The 16,423-nt window shown below is 34.5% G+C and overlaps 1 protein-coding gene across 1 annotated transcript in view; it reads left to right on the top strand.

Annotated features, from left to right (window-relative positions):
• Positions 1-16,423, top strand: part of LOC149788424 (protein DD3-3-like) — a 53,574-nt gene that overhangs the window by 6,176 nt on the left and 30,975 nt on the right. Inside the window, exons 3-6 of the mRNA XM_089974404.1 lie at positions 1,105-1,194; positions 2,720-2,815; positions 7,799-7,919; positions 15,793-15,912. Coding sequence (XP_089830530.1) covers positions 1,105-1,194; positions 2,720-2,815; positions 7,799-7,919; positions 15,793-15,912 — 427 coding nt within the window. The remainder of the gene's footprint in view (positions 1-1,104; positions 1,195-2,719; positions 2,816-7,798; positions 7,920-15,792; positions 15,913-16,423) is intronic.

Raw genomic sequence — 16,423 nt, 5'->3', positions numbered from 1 at the left:
TGACAGCCTCAGGAGAGAGAACAAAAGGTAGGAAGCATCTTTAACTCCCTTTGAGGGCTCGGATGATATTTCATCTTAGCTATTTTGAGGTGGATTGTCACATCAATGAAGACAGCTTATTAATCCCTTATTGAGAGAGACCTTTCATTCATGAAGATTAAAGCTCATGAGGTTTGAGCCGTTGCTACCTCATGGACCTTCCAAACTCATTTGTCTTGAGGGATGTGACAAAAGCTGCATTTTGGCAATCTCTCTTCATTCCTTCGTTCCTTGGGGCACCATACCAAAGGCATAGTTTGTGTCATAACACAAAAAACAGCCTGAGTTCAATACCATCCTCCAGTGGTTGACACTTGTACTATAAGGTGACTTTTTCCTTGTGTTTTTACCAGTTATGGTGGTCATCAGTCTTCCACTGAACAGGCAGATTCATCTCTGCAATAGCAATAGGTAAAATTTACTTTTCTGGGGGGAATTTCATTTTTACATTTTTATTTTATCTGTTGCTATTGCCAGATTCCCTTCTCCCGTCCCACACTTATGTCGCACTAGTAATCTACATCCTCAGAAAAAAAGATGAGGGCAGTGTGTAAACGTCACCCTTAGAGAGATTGAATTCTCATCATATGGACAAGGGTAGTTCCTGTCCTGAAAAGAATAAGCCACACAATAGTATTTTAGGTAAGTATTACATCTTTACATTTTTTTCCCCCCCCCAACTCATAAAAAATACATTTTGCTGTATTTTGTCCATAGATTATGTATTTGATCCATTTATTGAAGAAAAACATTGATGTATTTGTGTGTGAGCATGTGTGTGTAGGTGTGTGTGTGTGTGTGTGTGTGTGTGTGTGTGTGTGAGCATGTGTGTGTAGGTGTGTGTGTGTGTGTGTGTGTGAGCATGTGCGTGTAGGTGTGTGTGTGTGTGTGTGAGCATGTGTGTGTAGGGGTGTGTGTGTGTGTGTGTGTGTGTGTGTGTGTGTGTGAGCATGTGCGTGTAGGTGTGTGTGTGTGTGTGTGTGTGTGTAGGTGTGTGTTTTCATTTAGCAGTAAATTTTAGTTTAAGATTGTGCCCACTTGACTGATTTGCTACCTTTATTGCAGGTTGTTTGACTCCCAGAATAATAACCGTGGGGGGTACAATGTGGGTTCTCCAATGAAATATTATTCTGGATCCAAATATCAGATAGAATGGTAAGTTGTCATCAAATATACACAATGCCATCTTTAAAGGTATATAGAATTTTGCAATCTGTTATAGTCAGTTTGTTATGATCATTGCCACAATACCTGTTCCTTGTTATGACTGAACTTCTGGTGAAAAAATGTATTCAGAGATGCCAATGATTCCAGATTTTGTGGAATTATTATGAATATTTTGTAAAAATTCAGCATTCATAATTATATTTACAAAATTACTATCAGAATTTAAGTGAAAAAAAATTTGAATAGCAGTTTTCTATGTGGACACACTTAAGGATAAAGTACTGCGGTGCCAGTATGATAGACTGATATATAGAATGTAGTCTTTTTGTTGGAAATAAAACAGTATGTACATTACTAGAAACCAGTCAGTTAGGCTGTTGCACATTTTGAAAAGGACTGCTCTTGTGGCCTAAGTGGTTAGAGCATCCGCCTCAGATGTGGGAGGTCACACGTTTGAACCCCAGCTGAGCCATACCAAAGAATTATAAAAATTGGTTCCTCAGCCACCTTGCTTGGCACTTGTCTTATCAGTGTAAAACTGCAGGTATGTCTGAAAACATCAGTGCATAGATACAATTATTTTAAAATTAATATCCATAAATTACAAAGCATGAAAATTTTTATTTTGGCAAGAACATTTCATTGTCTCTAAACAGTATCCTATGACACAAATAATATGGTATATCTCAGTGTTATTTTGTAACCAAACTAATCAACTTAAATTGACTCGTTGTGTATAAATAGCTGACTAAAACAAAATCAGTAGTAGTTATATATATTTCTTGTGCTGTTTTTGGTAAAGATGTTCACAGTAGAATAACTACCTGTTAGATCATCATACATGAACATGGAGCATCCATCATGTTCAAATTGGCTTTTTGATAGATGTAACCCTATGTTATGTTCATGTAAAGCCTTGCCATGGTTACCTCATTTGTTAACATTTAAGAAATCGTGGGGCCATGTGACGGGTCAACAAGGCAACTTTTCTAAACTTATCAAATGACTTCATAGAAAATTATTGCTCCTAATAAAAGTTATTTAGGCAGGTTAGATGACAGTCCTAACTTTAAAATGTATGGCATGCAATCAACACATGCATCTACTTAGGCAAGTTAGAAGACAGTGCTTAGTTCCTGATGTATGGCATGCAATACACACATCAAGATTAATTTTTAATTTTGTTTTAAAGAAAATTACACTCAAATTAGATGTTTTAGAGTCTGCGATCATGAACACTTGATCTAACAATCAGTTTGGATCCATGGGAATGTCTGGATGTATGACCATACCTTAGATTAAATTTTATGTTAAAGTTTTTGTTGGGTCAGTTTCGCAGAGTCATATTACTTGTTACGTGGATACAACACGGAGGTGGGCTCACCATACCACATTCTTGTTTGTAAAAGTTTTAATTTTCTTAATGATTAAAATTGATTACATGTACTTATTATGAAGATGTAAGAGAACGGTGTACTTCATAGAATTCTTTTAATGATTTTGTAATTGGCAGGACAAACCAGCATTCCTGTAATACTGCAAGGAGTAATTGTGAGCTGATACTGCAGTACATGTGTAACAGTGACCTTAGGGACGGTACCAGGACAGAGTGAGTATAGCTGGCCAAGCATTATAGAATGGACTATCATCAGTTTAATGCAATAAAAACACAAAATGTCATTGGTTAAATGCAGTACTGTATAGCTGAACATTACAGTCTCTATCTAATATTAAATTGCTAATTGGTTCTTACTTAATGATTATATTACTGGTACAATTACTTGATAAAAACATCCTGACTATGCCCCTCAATATACAGTGGCCTTCCTTTAAACATAACCTTGTGTCTGATGCAAACATCTAACTCCCTGTATATGGTGGCCTTCCATTAAAAATAACCTTGTCTCTTATGCAAACATCTAACTCCCCGTATATGGTGGCCTTCCATTAAACATAGCCTTGTGTCTGATGCAAACATAAAACTCACTGTATACAGTGGCCTTCCTTTAAACATAGCCTTGTGTCTGATGCAAATATCTAACTCACTGAATATGGTGGCCTTCCATTAAACATAGCCTTGTCTCTTATGCAAACATCTAACTCCCAGTATATGGTGGCCTTCCATTAAACATAACCTTGTGTCTGATACAAACATCTAACTCCCTGTAAATGGTGGCCTTCCATTAAGCATAGCCTTGTTTGTTATGCAAACATCTAACTCTCTGTGTATGGTGGCCTTTCATTAAACATAGCCTTGTTTCTTATGCAGACATCTAACTCCCTGTATATGGTGGCCTTCCATTAAATATAACCTTGTGTCTGATGCAAACATCTAACTTCCTGTATATGGTGGCCTTCCATTAAACATAACCTTGTGTCTGATGCAAACATCTAATTCCCTGTATATGGTAGCCTTCCATTAAACATAACCTTGTGTCTGATGCAAACATCTAATTCCCTGTATATGGTAGCCTTCCATTAAACATATCCTTGTTTCTTCTGCAAATTTCTAACTTGCTGTATATGGCGGCCTTCCATTAAACATAGCCTTGTGTCTGATGCAAACATCTAACTTCCTGTATATGGTGGCCTTCCATTAAACATATCCTTGTTTCTTCTGCAAATTTCTAACTTGCTGTATATAGCGGCCTTCCATTAAACATAGCCTTGTGTCTGATGCAAACATCTAACTTCCTGTATATGGTGGCCTTCCATTAAACATAGCCTTGTGTCTGATGCAAACATCTAACTCCCTGTATATGGTGGCCTTCCATTAAACATATCCTTGTTTCTAATGCAAACATCAAACTCACTGTATATGGTGGCCTTCCATTAAACATAACCTTGTGTCTGATGCAAACATTAAACTCACTGTATATGGTGGTCTTCCAATAAACACAGCCTTGTGTCTGATGCAAACATCTAACCCTCATGTGGAATTTTCATATTTTACACCAATGCATATGAGGATTTTATTAACTTTAACCCTGATTGTTCCTGATGTAGTCAAGAATTATTAAGAGTAAATCACATTCTGTTTGTACAGGGCATGACGAATGTAATCTTGATAATATGTATATACACACACACACACACACACACACACACACACACACACACACACATATATATATATATATAATTTGTTGAGTAACTGCCCTTTTGAGTGCACTGGATCCAGCAGGTGATCATGTGCATTATGTATAGATCAAGATAAATGCAACAAACTGTCAACAAAGAGTACAGAAGTAGCTTTTAAATAAACCTAAGTGCTTTCAACACTCATGGAATCTTTGTCAAAGCAAACACAAAATTAGTGTCTGGTTGATTATTATATATACCCAGCTGACAATATTTTGGGCATCAAGCTTTCTTAATAATAATAATAATGTTAATAAGAACCTACATTACATTCATCATGGATTATGGAAAATTCATGTACACACAGTGGACATTAATCATTTTATGATGTTTCCATCACTGACCTGATATAGTTGTCATCGTGTGTTTTCGGCATCATGGCTTGTAGTGGACAGATTAAGTATGATTGCCCCTATTAGCTAGATAGTGGGTGTCCACTGTATCAAATGGAAGATGCCTGTTAGCTCAGCTACATCACACAGTAAAGAATGCTTTTTTTTTTGCTGTACACAAAGCTGTTTAATATTTAAAGACTCGCCCACTAAAACACATTCACATAAATGTATTGTGAAAGATGAAAGATACATTTCTGATCAAAGAATCCTGAGACTATTTACTAGGTGATTCACAAATATGCAAAGTTTAATGATAATAATTTTAATGAGAGAGAGAGAGTGATTTTGCTTTTAAGCTAAGAAAATGAAGAAGAAAATGCACATATGTATTGGCAAGCTACTTTTCCATTATTAAAATAAAAAATGCAAGAAATGCTGTGATTTATTTTTAATTCCTCCAGTCACATTTAAATTGTTTGCTTAACTTTAACCCTATTCAAAATTAGTCTTACAGTTTCTTTCCATATTGCAGTTAATTTTCTCCTGGATGTCCATCATGCATTTTTTTGCATTTGAACCAAAATGCCTACTATTATGCAAACTTTATTTTAAAATCGATATCTATAGTAGGTATGATTGTATTTACTGTACAGTAAATAGCCTCCAGTTTTTTTTTGTCAGTTTGTGTTTTTAATCTTTATTTAAATTGAATTTCTTCTTATTCATACTTTGCTAAACTTTTATTATGCACAAGATGAACACATCATATTCAAACATTTCCATATACATACATATGTATATACATACACACACACACACACAGAGTATTCTCAGTAGATTTCAAAACTTGACTCCAAAATCTCAGGAGTCAAAACTGAAATCTTGACAGTCAATTCTTTTGAACAGTCATGAGCCCATAGCTGTGGTTCCTCATTATTGGTGGAAACAAATGATGTTTAAGATTTAATGTATTGGGCTGAATAACAAGACATACTTGTACTGTATTTTTTAAGAAGCATACAGTCTGATTTTTGTGAAAGTGTTTCTCTTACTACCAATTTGTTACTTTGTGGTGTATATTTTGTATATAAAACTGACAGAATTATTGTATACTTTATTATAATTTCAACTTCTCAACATATTCTTTTATGATCTGCTCAAATTGTTTTAGATGCAAACATATACCCATACAACTAGGAAGGTTATATATTATTCAGATATCACAGAATTGTCAGTTCACTTTTCCACTCGTCATTAAATTTTCTGTCAAGTTTCGGAGATTGACTCTCCTTCTCCTCGTATGCAGAGCTAACACTATCTTTCTATTTCTTTGGCGTCTGAGGGTCAGAAAATTCATCACCAGCAGGTCGTTTCCAAGACTGAGACAGAAAAGAAAATATACTTCTTTGCACCATTGTGATTTTAAAGCTTAGATGTATGCACTGAGTGTTGTAACTGTTTTCTGAATGATCCATTAATTAAAACGCTTGAAGTTTTCAACGTTTTGCTGATTGAAGCAAATTAACCACCAATGTTACATCATCCCACTCTGAAAACTGGCTTCATGAGAAGCCATACAAACACTGATATTTTATCTGAAATGAATCCAGTGAAGTCATAAATGATTCCGAAGTTTTAAACAAGCAGCTAAATGAATTAAATTAATTGCCAATAAAATTATTAAAGTTGGTCCACATCTTGACAACTGGTTTCGCGAGCCACCATATGCTCCAGTTCTGACCATTTGATTATAATTTGATGTCAAAACATACCGATTCTGATATGTGATCAAAAGGTAGTCCATACATATTATAATTGTTTCCTCTTCCTCTATCATAAACTTCAAACTTAATCTGAAAATAATTCAACTGAATTCAGTTGTAGCTAAGCATTAGCTCCACCCAGTTCTTCCATTAAGGCGATATTATTGGCCATCAAGGTATAGCCTGTTCTGAAGATGATGTCAAGATGCAGTAAATCTGTCTAATGGACAGCGCACTGTTAGCAAGAAACTAAGCCAGAGGCAAATCAGTAGTAATTAAGATTGATGCTTCAGCCCAAATCTGTGTGTGTCAAAAAGACGCACTAGTCGGAATTTCCACATGTAAATAAATGGGTCATATTTAAATCTGAGGGTTTTAATGTAACATTGTATATTGGACTTGACCTTGTCCAAAACTCATTTCTGCTTGACCCAAATTGATTTTTTAATTTTATTCATTGTAAACATCTAATACATAGCTAAATTATTCTCTGTGTGTATGGGTTTGAGTGTACCGGTAATCCAGGTTGTGGTTTTGATTTTGTAAACATCTGGATCAACCTAGAAGGTTATTTTCCATTAGGTAATGTTGTTTTTTTAATAGAAAATGCTAATTGTGACCTGAGGTAAAGTAAAGAACTTTATATATTGTAACTGAGAGGATTTTATCATTTGTGCTTAACATCTAGCACTTTCAAGTTGTTTATTATATGTTGTGTCCATTAGTTTTGGGCTGGAATCTCTTTTTGTTGTTCAAATTATTGAATTAAAGTGATTGTTTTATCTGGAAATACAAAAGTGCTCTGATAAAATTCTTGGATAGAGACGTTCACTGGAATTTATATCTCTGTGATTCATCAAAAGACTTGGCACATCAACACACTAGGAGCTATAACAGACATGTCAGTTTTGGGGCTTATTCTGGACTTTTACTGAATGTTATTATTTGTGCTTGTGTCTGTAATTCTTGGATTATTTTGGGATTTAATTCACAGTACAGTAAGTTCTTATTTCTCATTTTCACTCTGTACTCTCGAGAAATAAATTATTTATTAAATTTTACAAAGCTTGCTGTCTTTCACTCTTTTCTGTTACTTATTTTAAGAGCATAGACTTGTAACAATATATATATATATGCATCTTGTTTCTAAACTTTTTAAACCACTTGTACCAGAATCCAGAAAGGAACAATTTCACCCAACAACAGAGTTCTTTAAATTGAAAGGTTTTTATGGCAACACTGTACTTCCAGGATTATATATTACTTTAAATGGTACAATCTTAAGTGTAAATGTTTCCAGAACCATCCCTGAGAATAAATGGAGACATTATTCTTATATTTGATCGCTTCCAGTACTATCCCCGACAATGAAGCTAGCAGCAAGGACCAGCAGTTCGGGATGCATGAAAATTACGAGCATTATCTGTGGTGCAGCCTGAGGGAGAGAAACAAAGGACTCTTCACTGCTGACCAGGTAAACAACACCACACCTATTAATGGTCAATTTTATGATACAATTGAAGCCAGAGTCAATCCTATGTTTTTATCCAGTAAGAAAGTTAGTTTAACCTTTCCCATGGATAATTGTACCATATCAGAATGGATTATTGAATTTGTACTGGTAAAATAGTTGAATGCATGTTGTCAGCAAAATCTAAATTGAAATGATTACTCATTTAATAACCACCATCCTCTCTGCTATTAGCAATCACCACTAAATCACGGACAATGTGTATTGATTGGATATTTCTTATGAAATCTCAACTATTGCTGTTTTGGTTAACCAATCAATTATTTTGTTCAAATGTGAAAATAATCTTTGACTTTTTTAATGTAGCATTCTATTTTTGTCCAAGTTATATTGTCAGAAATCCATATCAAGTTGAACACATCAGATTCATTGAAAACTTGATGATGTTTTGGCCAGCTGTTGTAACTTACATACCATATGTTTTGGCCAACTGTTGTAACTAACTTACATACCATATGTTTTAGCCAACTGTTGTAACTTACATACCATATGTTTTGGCCAACTGTTGTAACTAACTTACATACCATATGTTTTGGCCAACTGTTGTAACTTACATACCATATGTTTTGGCCAACTGTTGTAACTTACATACCATATGTTTTGGCCAACTGTTGTAACTTACATACCATATGTTTTGGCCAACAGTTGTAACTTACATACCATGTGTTTTGGCCAACTGTTGTAACTTACATACCATATGTTTTGGCCAACAGTTGTAACTTACATACCATGTGTTTTGGCCAACTGTTGTAACTTACATACCATGTGTTTTGGCCAACTGTTGTAACTTACATACCATATGTTTTGGCCAACAGTTGTAACTTACATACCATGTGTTTTGGCCAACTGTTGTAACTTACATACCATGTGTTTTGCATGAGATAGACATTGTACACAGTCATAATTACTGTTTGAAGAAGTGTCTTATTTCTTTTTACAAACGAATAATACAGGAACTTATAAATGTTTTGTAATTATTAATAAATTTAAAATATTTTGCTTCACCATATGGACTTGCAATGACCTTAAGTACATGAAACTCTAATTGTTATTTCTAGCCAGTGACAGTCTTTTCATCTTCAAAAGACAAATTGGGCATCTTTATCATACAAATTGGGCATCTTCAAAAGACAAATTGGGCATCTTTATCATACAAAATGGGCATCTTCATAAGACAAATTGGGCATATTTATCATACAAAATGGGCATCTTCAAAAGACAAATTGGGCATCTTTCTCATACAAAATGGGTGTCTCAAAAGACAAATTGGGCATCTTTATCATACAAAATGGGCATCTTCATAAGACAAATTGGGCATCTATCATATAAAATGGGCATCTTCATAAGACAAATTGGGCATCTATCATACAAAATGGGCATCTTCATAAGACAAATTGGGCATCTTTATCATACAAAATGGGCATCTTCAAAAGAAAAATTAGGCATCTTTATCATACAAAATGGGCATCTTCATAAGACAAATTGGGCATATTTATCAAATAAAATGGGCATCTTCAAAAGACAAATTGGGCATCTTTATCATACAAAATGGGCATCTTCAAAATACAAATTGGGCATCTTTATCATACAAAATGGGCATCTTCATAAGACAAATTGGGCATCTTTATCATACAAAATGGGCATCTTCAAAAGACTAATTGGGAATATTTATCATACATAATGGGCATCTTCATAAGACAAATTGGGCATCTTTATCATACATAATGGACATCTTCATAAGACAAATTGGGCATCTTTATCATACAAAATGGGCATCTTCAAAAGACAAATTGGGCATCTTTATCATACAAAATGGGCATCTTCAAAAGACAAATTGGGAATATTTATCATACATAATGGGCATCTTCATAAGACAAATTGGGCATCTTTATCATACATAATGGGCATCTTCATAAGACAAATTGGGCATCTTTATCATACAAAATGGGCATCTTCAAAAGACAAATTAGGCATATTCAAAAGACAAATTGGGCTTCTTTATCATACAAAATGGGCATCTTCAAAAGACAAATTGGGTATATTTATCATACATAATGGGCATCTTCATAAGACAAATTGGGCATCTTTATCATACATAATGGGCATCTTTATCATACAAAATGGGCATCTTTATCATACATAATGGGCATCTTCGTAAGACAAATTGGGCATCTTTATGATACATAATGGGCATCTTTATCATACAAAATGGGCATCTTTATCATACATAATGAGCATCTTCAAAAGACAAATTGGACATCTTTATCATACAAAATGGGCATCTTTATCATACATAATGAGCATCTTCAAAAGACAAATTGGACATCTTTATCATACATAATGGGCATCTTTATCATAGATAATGGGCATCTTTATCATACATAATGGGCATCTTTATCATACAAAATGGGCATCTTCAAAAGACAAATTGGGCATATTCAAAAGACAGATTGGGCATCTTTATCATACAGATTTTTCTGTGTTAAAAATCAGTTCTTCAGTGGGTTTTCAGCCTAAATAATTCCTCAAATGAGATGATTTAATATTTTCCTTAATAGAAGATAAGAAATACAAGGTTACAGAAAAATAATTTTTTCTTTACAGCTGGAGTAATTTATTAGTTTGTTTAACGATGACATTTACAATTCACGCCTCACATAAATATTAATACAATAGCAACTGGCACACCAAGGGTTTATTTTCACTGATTTACCTGTATTATAAGTCACTCCCATACCTGTATTTATAAATTTGTATTCATTAGTTTTGCTGACAGCATCACCTGTTATTGCATATCTCCATAGTCACTGTCTATTTCTTGGTAACTGTAATCTCTTATTATGCAATACATATGGTAAACCACCATTGTTAACAGTGTTTACAGGTTTGCTACCTAATTAATTCCTTCATGTATTTTTCAAAGCATAGAGCCATATGATCTGTACTGAATAATCCCACTCATAATTTCTGTACCCATCGTATGTTTAGTTTTACACAAGTGATATGTATTCATGATATGCTGTGGGAGTGGGGATGTTTGTAACATCTTGAATTAAATGAAAGTGTTAAAATTTTCCACCACACCAATAAATTGAAACAAAGTTCATAGGTTTTTTTTCAGATTGTATAAAATGACTCACTGGCTCTTAGTTGTTCTATGTAAATTACATAAGTGACATAAGTGTATCTGTCATTGCTCATTTAAATTGTAAATAAGCAGATGACATTCATAATATATCTGTACTGAACAAAGCTGACCATGATTTAGTGCATTAACCTAGATGAATAAAATGTCATGATTATGAAACAAGGATATAGTAGGGTCTCTTATAGCATTGAAAATTTAAGAGGAAAATCCCCTTCCTTCCTTTTAAGAAAAGGGGGAATATAGGAGGGAATTTCTTAATGAAGAAACAAAGCATTGGTTTCAAAGTATTATGAATGACACGCATTCAGCTGAGATTTTTGCAGAATATTTATAACTCAGAGCCTAGAATAGACTCAGTATACATTGTTGTTGTAATATGATTAGATGGTGAGAAAAAAAGAGTATCTTTCTCAAGTATTGGGGGTTTTTTGTCTGTAAGATGAAATATGTATCTGTCATTATTAAAATAATTTTTAAATTTGGTTAAAATTTTGAATAAAGTGTCTAGAAGCTTCTTTTCTTTCAGTCATTAAGACCTCTACTGAGTTTTATTATAAGCCACATCCATGTGTATCAGTAAGCTGATCTTGCACCTGATTGACTAAGCTTGTGTACACTATAGAGGCCATAAATCTCTAAGATTCTGACCAGAAGAAAAATGGTTTCCCAATATCAACCTGAATTCTCCATATCTACAATTCCCAAACTTTTGAATGACTTGCACGTGGTTTAGTGAAGAATCCATCGATTTTGGAGTGGAAATGTCAAAGTTCAAGGTCACACTGACTCAATAAAAATGGTTTGGGCACAAAAGGATTTGTTCTAGATAGCTCAACCAAATATTGTGTATAGCTTGGGTAAGGAAGAAGATTGTTCATATTTGGGTCACCAGATCATAGGTCAAGATTAACTGATTGAAAGAAAAATATAATGGCTTCTGCCAAAAAATATTATATTTTCTGCTTAACAGACCTAGCCCAAACTTTGTGGATAGCCTACATAGGATAAAGTAGAATCCTAATGATTTTGGAATCAAAAGGCCAATGATCAAGGTCACTCTGACAAAATGAAGAAAAATGCTTCTACATAGAGGGCTTCAGCATGGGCATATAATGGGCCCTTCATTGTACTCTAGTTCATAGAATGATAACTTTTTTTTGGAAATTTTTAATTTGTGGATATTACTAATGGATGGAGCCATCCTGTAGTTTTTATACACCTGCCGGAAAGCCAAGCATATAATGTCAAGATGTCCATCCAATCCATCCATACATACAACCACACAGTTCTAACCCTTACCCCTGGAAAAAAAGTGAATTCACGTTATATAACATCTTACAACGCAAAGATAACTGAAATAAAATGAGTAATTTTCAGACTGCCTAAATTGTATCATTTGTCAGCAATATTTTCGTTTTTTCTTTACTGGGATATAAAGTTTACAAAGTATTCTGCTTCTTTTAAACAGCAGTACTAGTGAGATAGAGTCAAAAGAAATCATTGCAGAAGCCAGACATAGCAATCACTTTGGATTCTCAGTGCATGCCATTTGTATGTAAATACCTGAGGTTAAACTCAGAGTCTTATTGCTTGGCTTTTGGGAACAGCTTGATGTGTAGTGTGGTATATGGTAACAGCTTGATGTGCAGTTTGGTATATAGTAACAGCTTTATGTGTAGTTTGATATATGGGAACAGCTTGATGTATAGTGTGGTATGTGGGAGCAGCTTGATATGTAGTGTGGTATGTTTGAACAGCTTGATGTGTAGTGTGGTATGTGGGAACAGCTTGATATGTAGTGTGGTATGTGAGAACAGCTTGATATGTAGTGTGGTATGTGGGAACTGCTTGATGTGTAGTGTGGTATGTGGGAACAGCTTGATGTGTAGTGTGGTATGTGGGAACAGCTTGATATGTAATGTGGTATATGGTAACAGCTTGATGTGTGATTTGTAGTTTGATATATGGGAACAGCTTGATGTGTAGTTTGGTATATGGTAACAGCTTGATGTGTAGTTTGATATATTTCAACAGCTTGATGTGTAGTTTGGTATATGGTAACAGCTTGATGTGCAGTTTGGTATATGGTAACAGCTTGATGAGTAGTTTGCTATATGGGAACAGCTTGATGTGTAGTGTGGTATGTGGGAGTGATATATGGGAACAACTTGATGTGTAGTGTGGTATGTGGGAACAGCTTGATATGTAGTGTGGTATGTGGGAACAGCTTGATGTGTAGTTTGATGAATGGGAACAGCATGGTATTTGGGAACAGCTTGATGTGTAATATGATGTATGGGAACAGCTTGATGTGTAGTTTGATAAATGGGAACAGCATGGTATTTGGGAACAGCTTGATGTGTAGTATGATATATATGGGAACAGCATGATGTGTAGTTTGGTATATGAGAACAGGTTGATGTGCAGTTGGGTATATAGGAATGACTTGTGTACAGCACCTATTTACCAAAACGTCAAGGGGCATACTCAACGTGCAAGGCATGACCAGCTGTTTATTATATACCCACCATAAGCCACCATGTATTATGGTATGATATTGTCTATCCATCCCAATTCATTTTCTCAGAACAATGTATGGTGTCCATTTACAGTTTCCAAAATCTGTGGATTGCTTAAGGGTGGAGTAAGGAAGAATCATATAAATTTGGGGGTCAAAGGTCAAGGTAATTGACTAATGGTTTCTGGGCAATCACTAGAGTTCTACAGTATTACAGCCACCAAACTTTAACATGACTGGCACTTGGGGAAAGGAAGAACCTACCAGCTTTGGAGTCAGAAGGTCAAAGGTCAATGTCACTGACTGAATGAAGAAAAATGGTTTTTGCACAATAACTCAAGTCCACCATCAGTAGCTACCAAACTCTTTGGATGGCTTGCACTTTGGATAAGGAAGAAGCCTGTTGATTTCAGTTCATAAAGGTCAGTCAGTGGTCAAGATAAAGGTCACTGTGGCTAAAAGAAGAAAAATGGTCTCCATTCAATTACTCCACTTGCCCAGCCACCTACAGTTACCAAACTTTAGAGTAACAATACATGCTTTTGATTTTATTGTTAAATATAAAGGCCACTATGACTCAAAGAAAAATGTTTCCCACACAGTATAATTATTTCTACATCATATACCCGAACCAAGCTTTGTGGATAGCTGCACTTGGGGTAAGGAAGAAACCTGTTGATTTTGGCATCAGATTGTAACGTCTCTGTGACTGAAGGAAGAAACCTGCTTTCTGCACAAAAATTTCAGTTGTTAACCATGTACTTTAACCAAAGTTTGTGGATGACATGCATGTTAGATAGAAAAGAAGTTTATATTATTTTTGGTCAAAAGTTCAAAATTCAGGGCCACCTTGTCTCCAACAAACATGGGTTTTGCAGAATAACTTTTATTCTAGAGTAAGCATCTTGATCAAACTTTGTGGATGGCTTGCTGTTTGGGTAACTAAGACATCTGTAGGTTCTTGTATCCAAATTAATATGCCCTAGTCATGGTAAGTATAATAAGAAAATGTCGGTTTCTGCACATAGGTTTAGTTTACCCTACTAATGCCTACAAGTGAGGACAATTAAACATTATAATTTCTATATACATTATAATTTCTATATTACTATCATGCTCAGTTTCTGCATTACTGTCTTGCTTTATTTCTACATTATTGCCATGCTTTTTTCATACATTATTATCATGCTTTATTTCTTCATTTCTTTAATGCTTTATTTCTACATTCTGCATTCCTGTCATGCTTTATTTGTACATTATTGTCGTACTTTATTTGTACATTACTGTCATGCTTTATTTGTACATCATTGTAAGCTTTATTTGTACATTATTGTCATGCTTTATTTGTACATTATTGTCATGCTTTATTTGTACATTACTGTCCTGCTTTATTTGTACATTATTGTCATGCTTTATTTCTACATTCCTGTCATGCTTTATTTGTACATTATTGTAATGCTTTATTTGTACCTTATTGTCATGCTTTATTTGTACATTACTGTCATGCTTTATTTGTACATTACTGTCATGCTCTATTTGTACCTTATTATCATGCTTTATTTGTACATTATTGTTATGCTTTATTTGTACATTCCTGTCATGCTTTATTTATACATTATTGTCATGCTTTATATAAGTACATTTACTGGCTATTTCCACATTAATAGCTTTGCAACATGATATATGCACTTTCTTCGGACAGATTTTACTGTCCATATCTTTCATTGATTTGACCATTTGATCCACACAAAAATACATTTATTTCAGTAGTAAAACATTAAAACCTGTACAGTGTTACAGTCCAATGTTGTTGTAGGGTTTAATGCCATTTTTCAGCACACGATAGGCTATACATGGTGGCCAGTATTAATGGTGGAGGAAGAACACGGGAAAACCCCAGAAAGAACCACCAACCCACAAGAAGCTACTGGCAAGCTTTATGATATACCCACATTGGCTGAATCCGATACAGTCCAATCAATTCTAATACACCGTTGTTACAAGCTTATTTAGTCCATACGCAATATCAAGCCCCTTATGATACTCAGTATTTCATTTCTCTTATTACTATGGCAGAACGTGAACAAGAAAACACAGCCAAATATACTCGTCTGATACTATATATTTCATTTCTCTCATTACTCTGGCAGAACTTGGACAACAAACACACAGCCAAATATACTCGTCAAGATAATCAAGGCACTCGATATGGTTATGAGTGTGCAGAGGAGAGAGACTATTATCCCTACTGGCAACCCTCACCATGGAAAGTAAGTTTCTTCGTGATCATTTCTCCAACTGGACTATTCTTATTGCAAAATTTATAATATAATTATTTTTGTCCCAGATTTTCATTGTAAAATGGAGGGTATTGGGTTTCTCCCCCTCCCCTTTTGTCTTTACATCCATCCTTCATCCCACTTGTTTATATACAAGAACTCAATTACAGTTCTAGATTAAAATATAAATTTCTTCGTAGCGGGAAAGACTTGGTGACTGAGAAATTTACTAGTCCTGCTGAATGTTCACTAGTCCTTCCCAAAAAAAACAATATCAGACACACATCTATATTAGTAATGTTTTTATTTCTTCAATATCACCATCATTCATAATCCAGAAGTAGAAATCTTGCTTTAGAAAGCTACAAAGGGTACTTGAAAAGACTCCATAGAAGTTCAAAAGAAACACTACAATTTGCCAGAAATTAACCATAAGAACAGTTGCCTGGGTAAACATATTTCTCATTATCTGTAAAGAAACAAAATAAATTACTAAATAAGA

The sequence above is a fragment of the Sinohyriopsis cumingii genome, chromosome 11 (genome assembly GCF_028554795.1).
Source record: "Sinohyriopsis cumingii isolate HCF-2022 chromosome 11, ASM2855479v2, whole genome shotgun sequence".
Taxonomy (NCBI): Eukaryota; Metazoa; Mollusca; class Bivalvia; order Unionida; family Unionidae; genus Sinohyriopsis; species Sinohyriopsis cumingii.
Note: the sequence above shows the minus strand (reverse complement) of the source record. Positions and strands in the feature narration are given on the sequence as shown.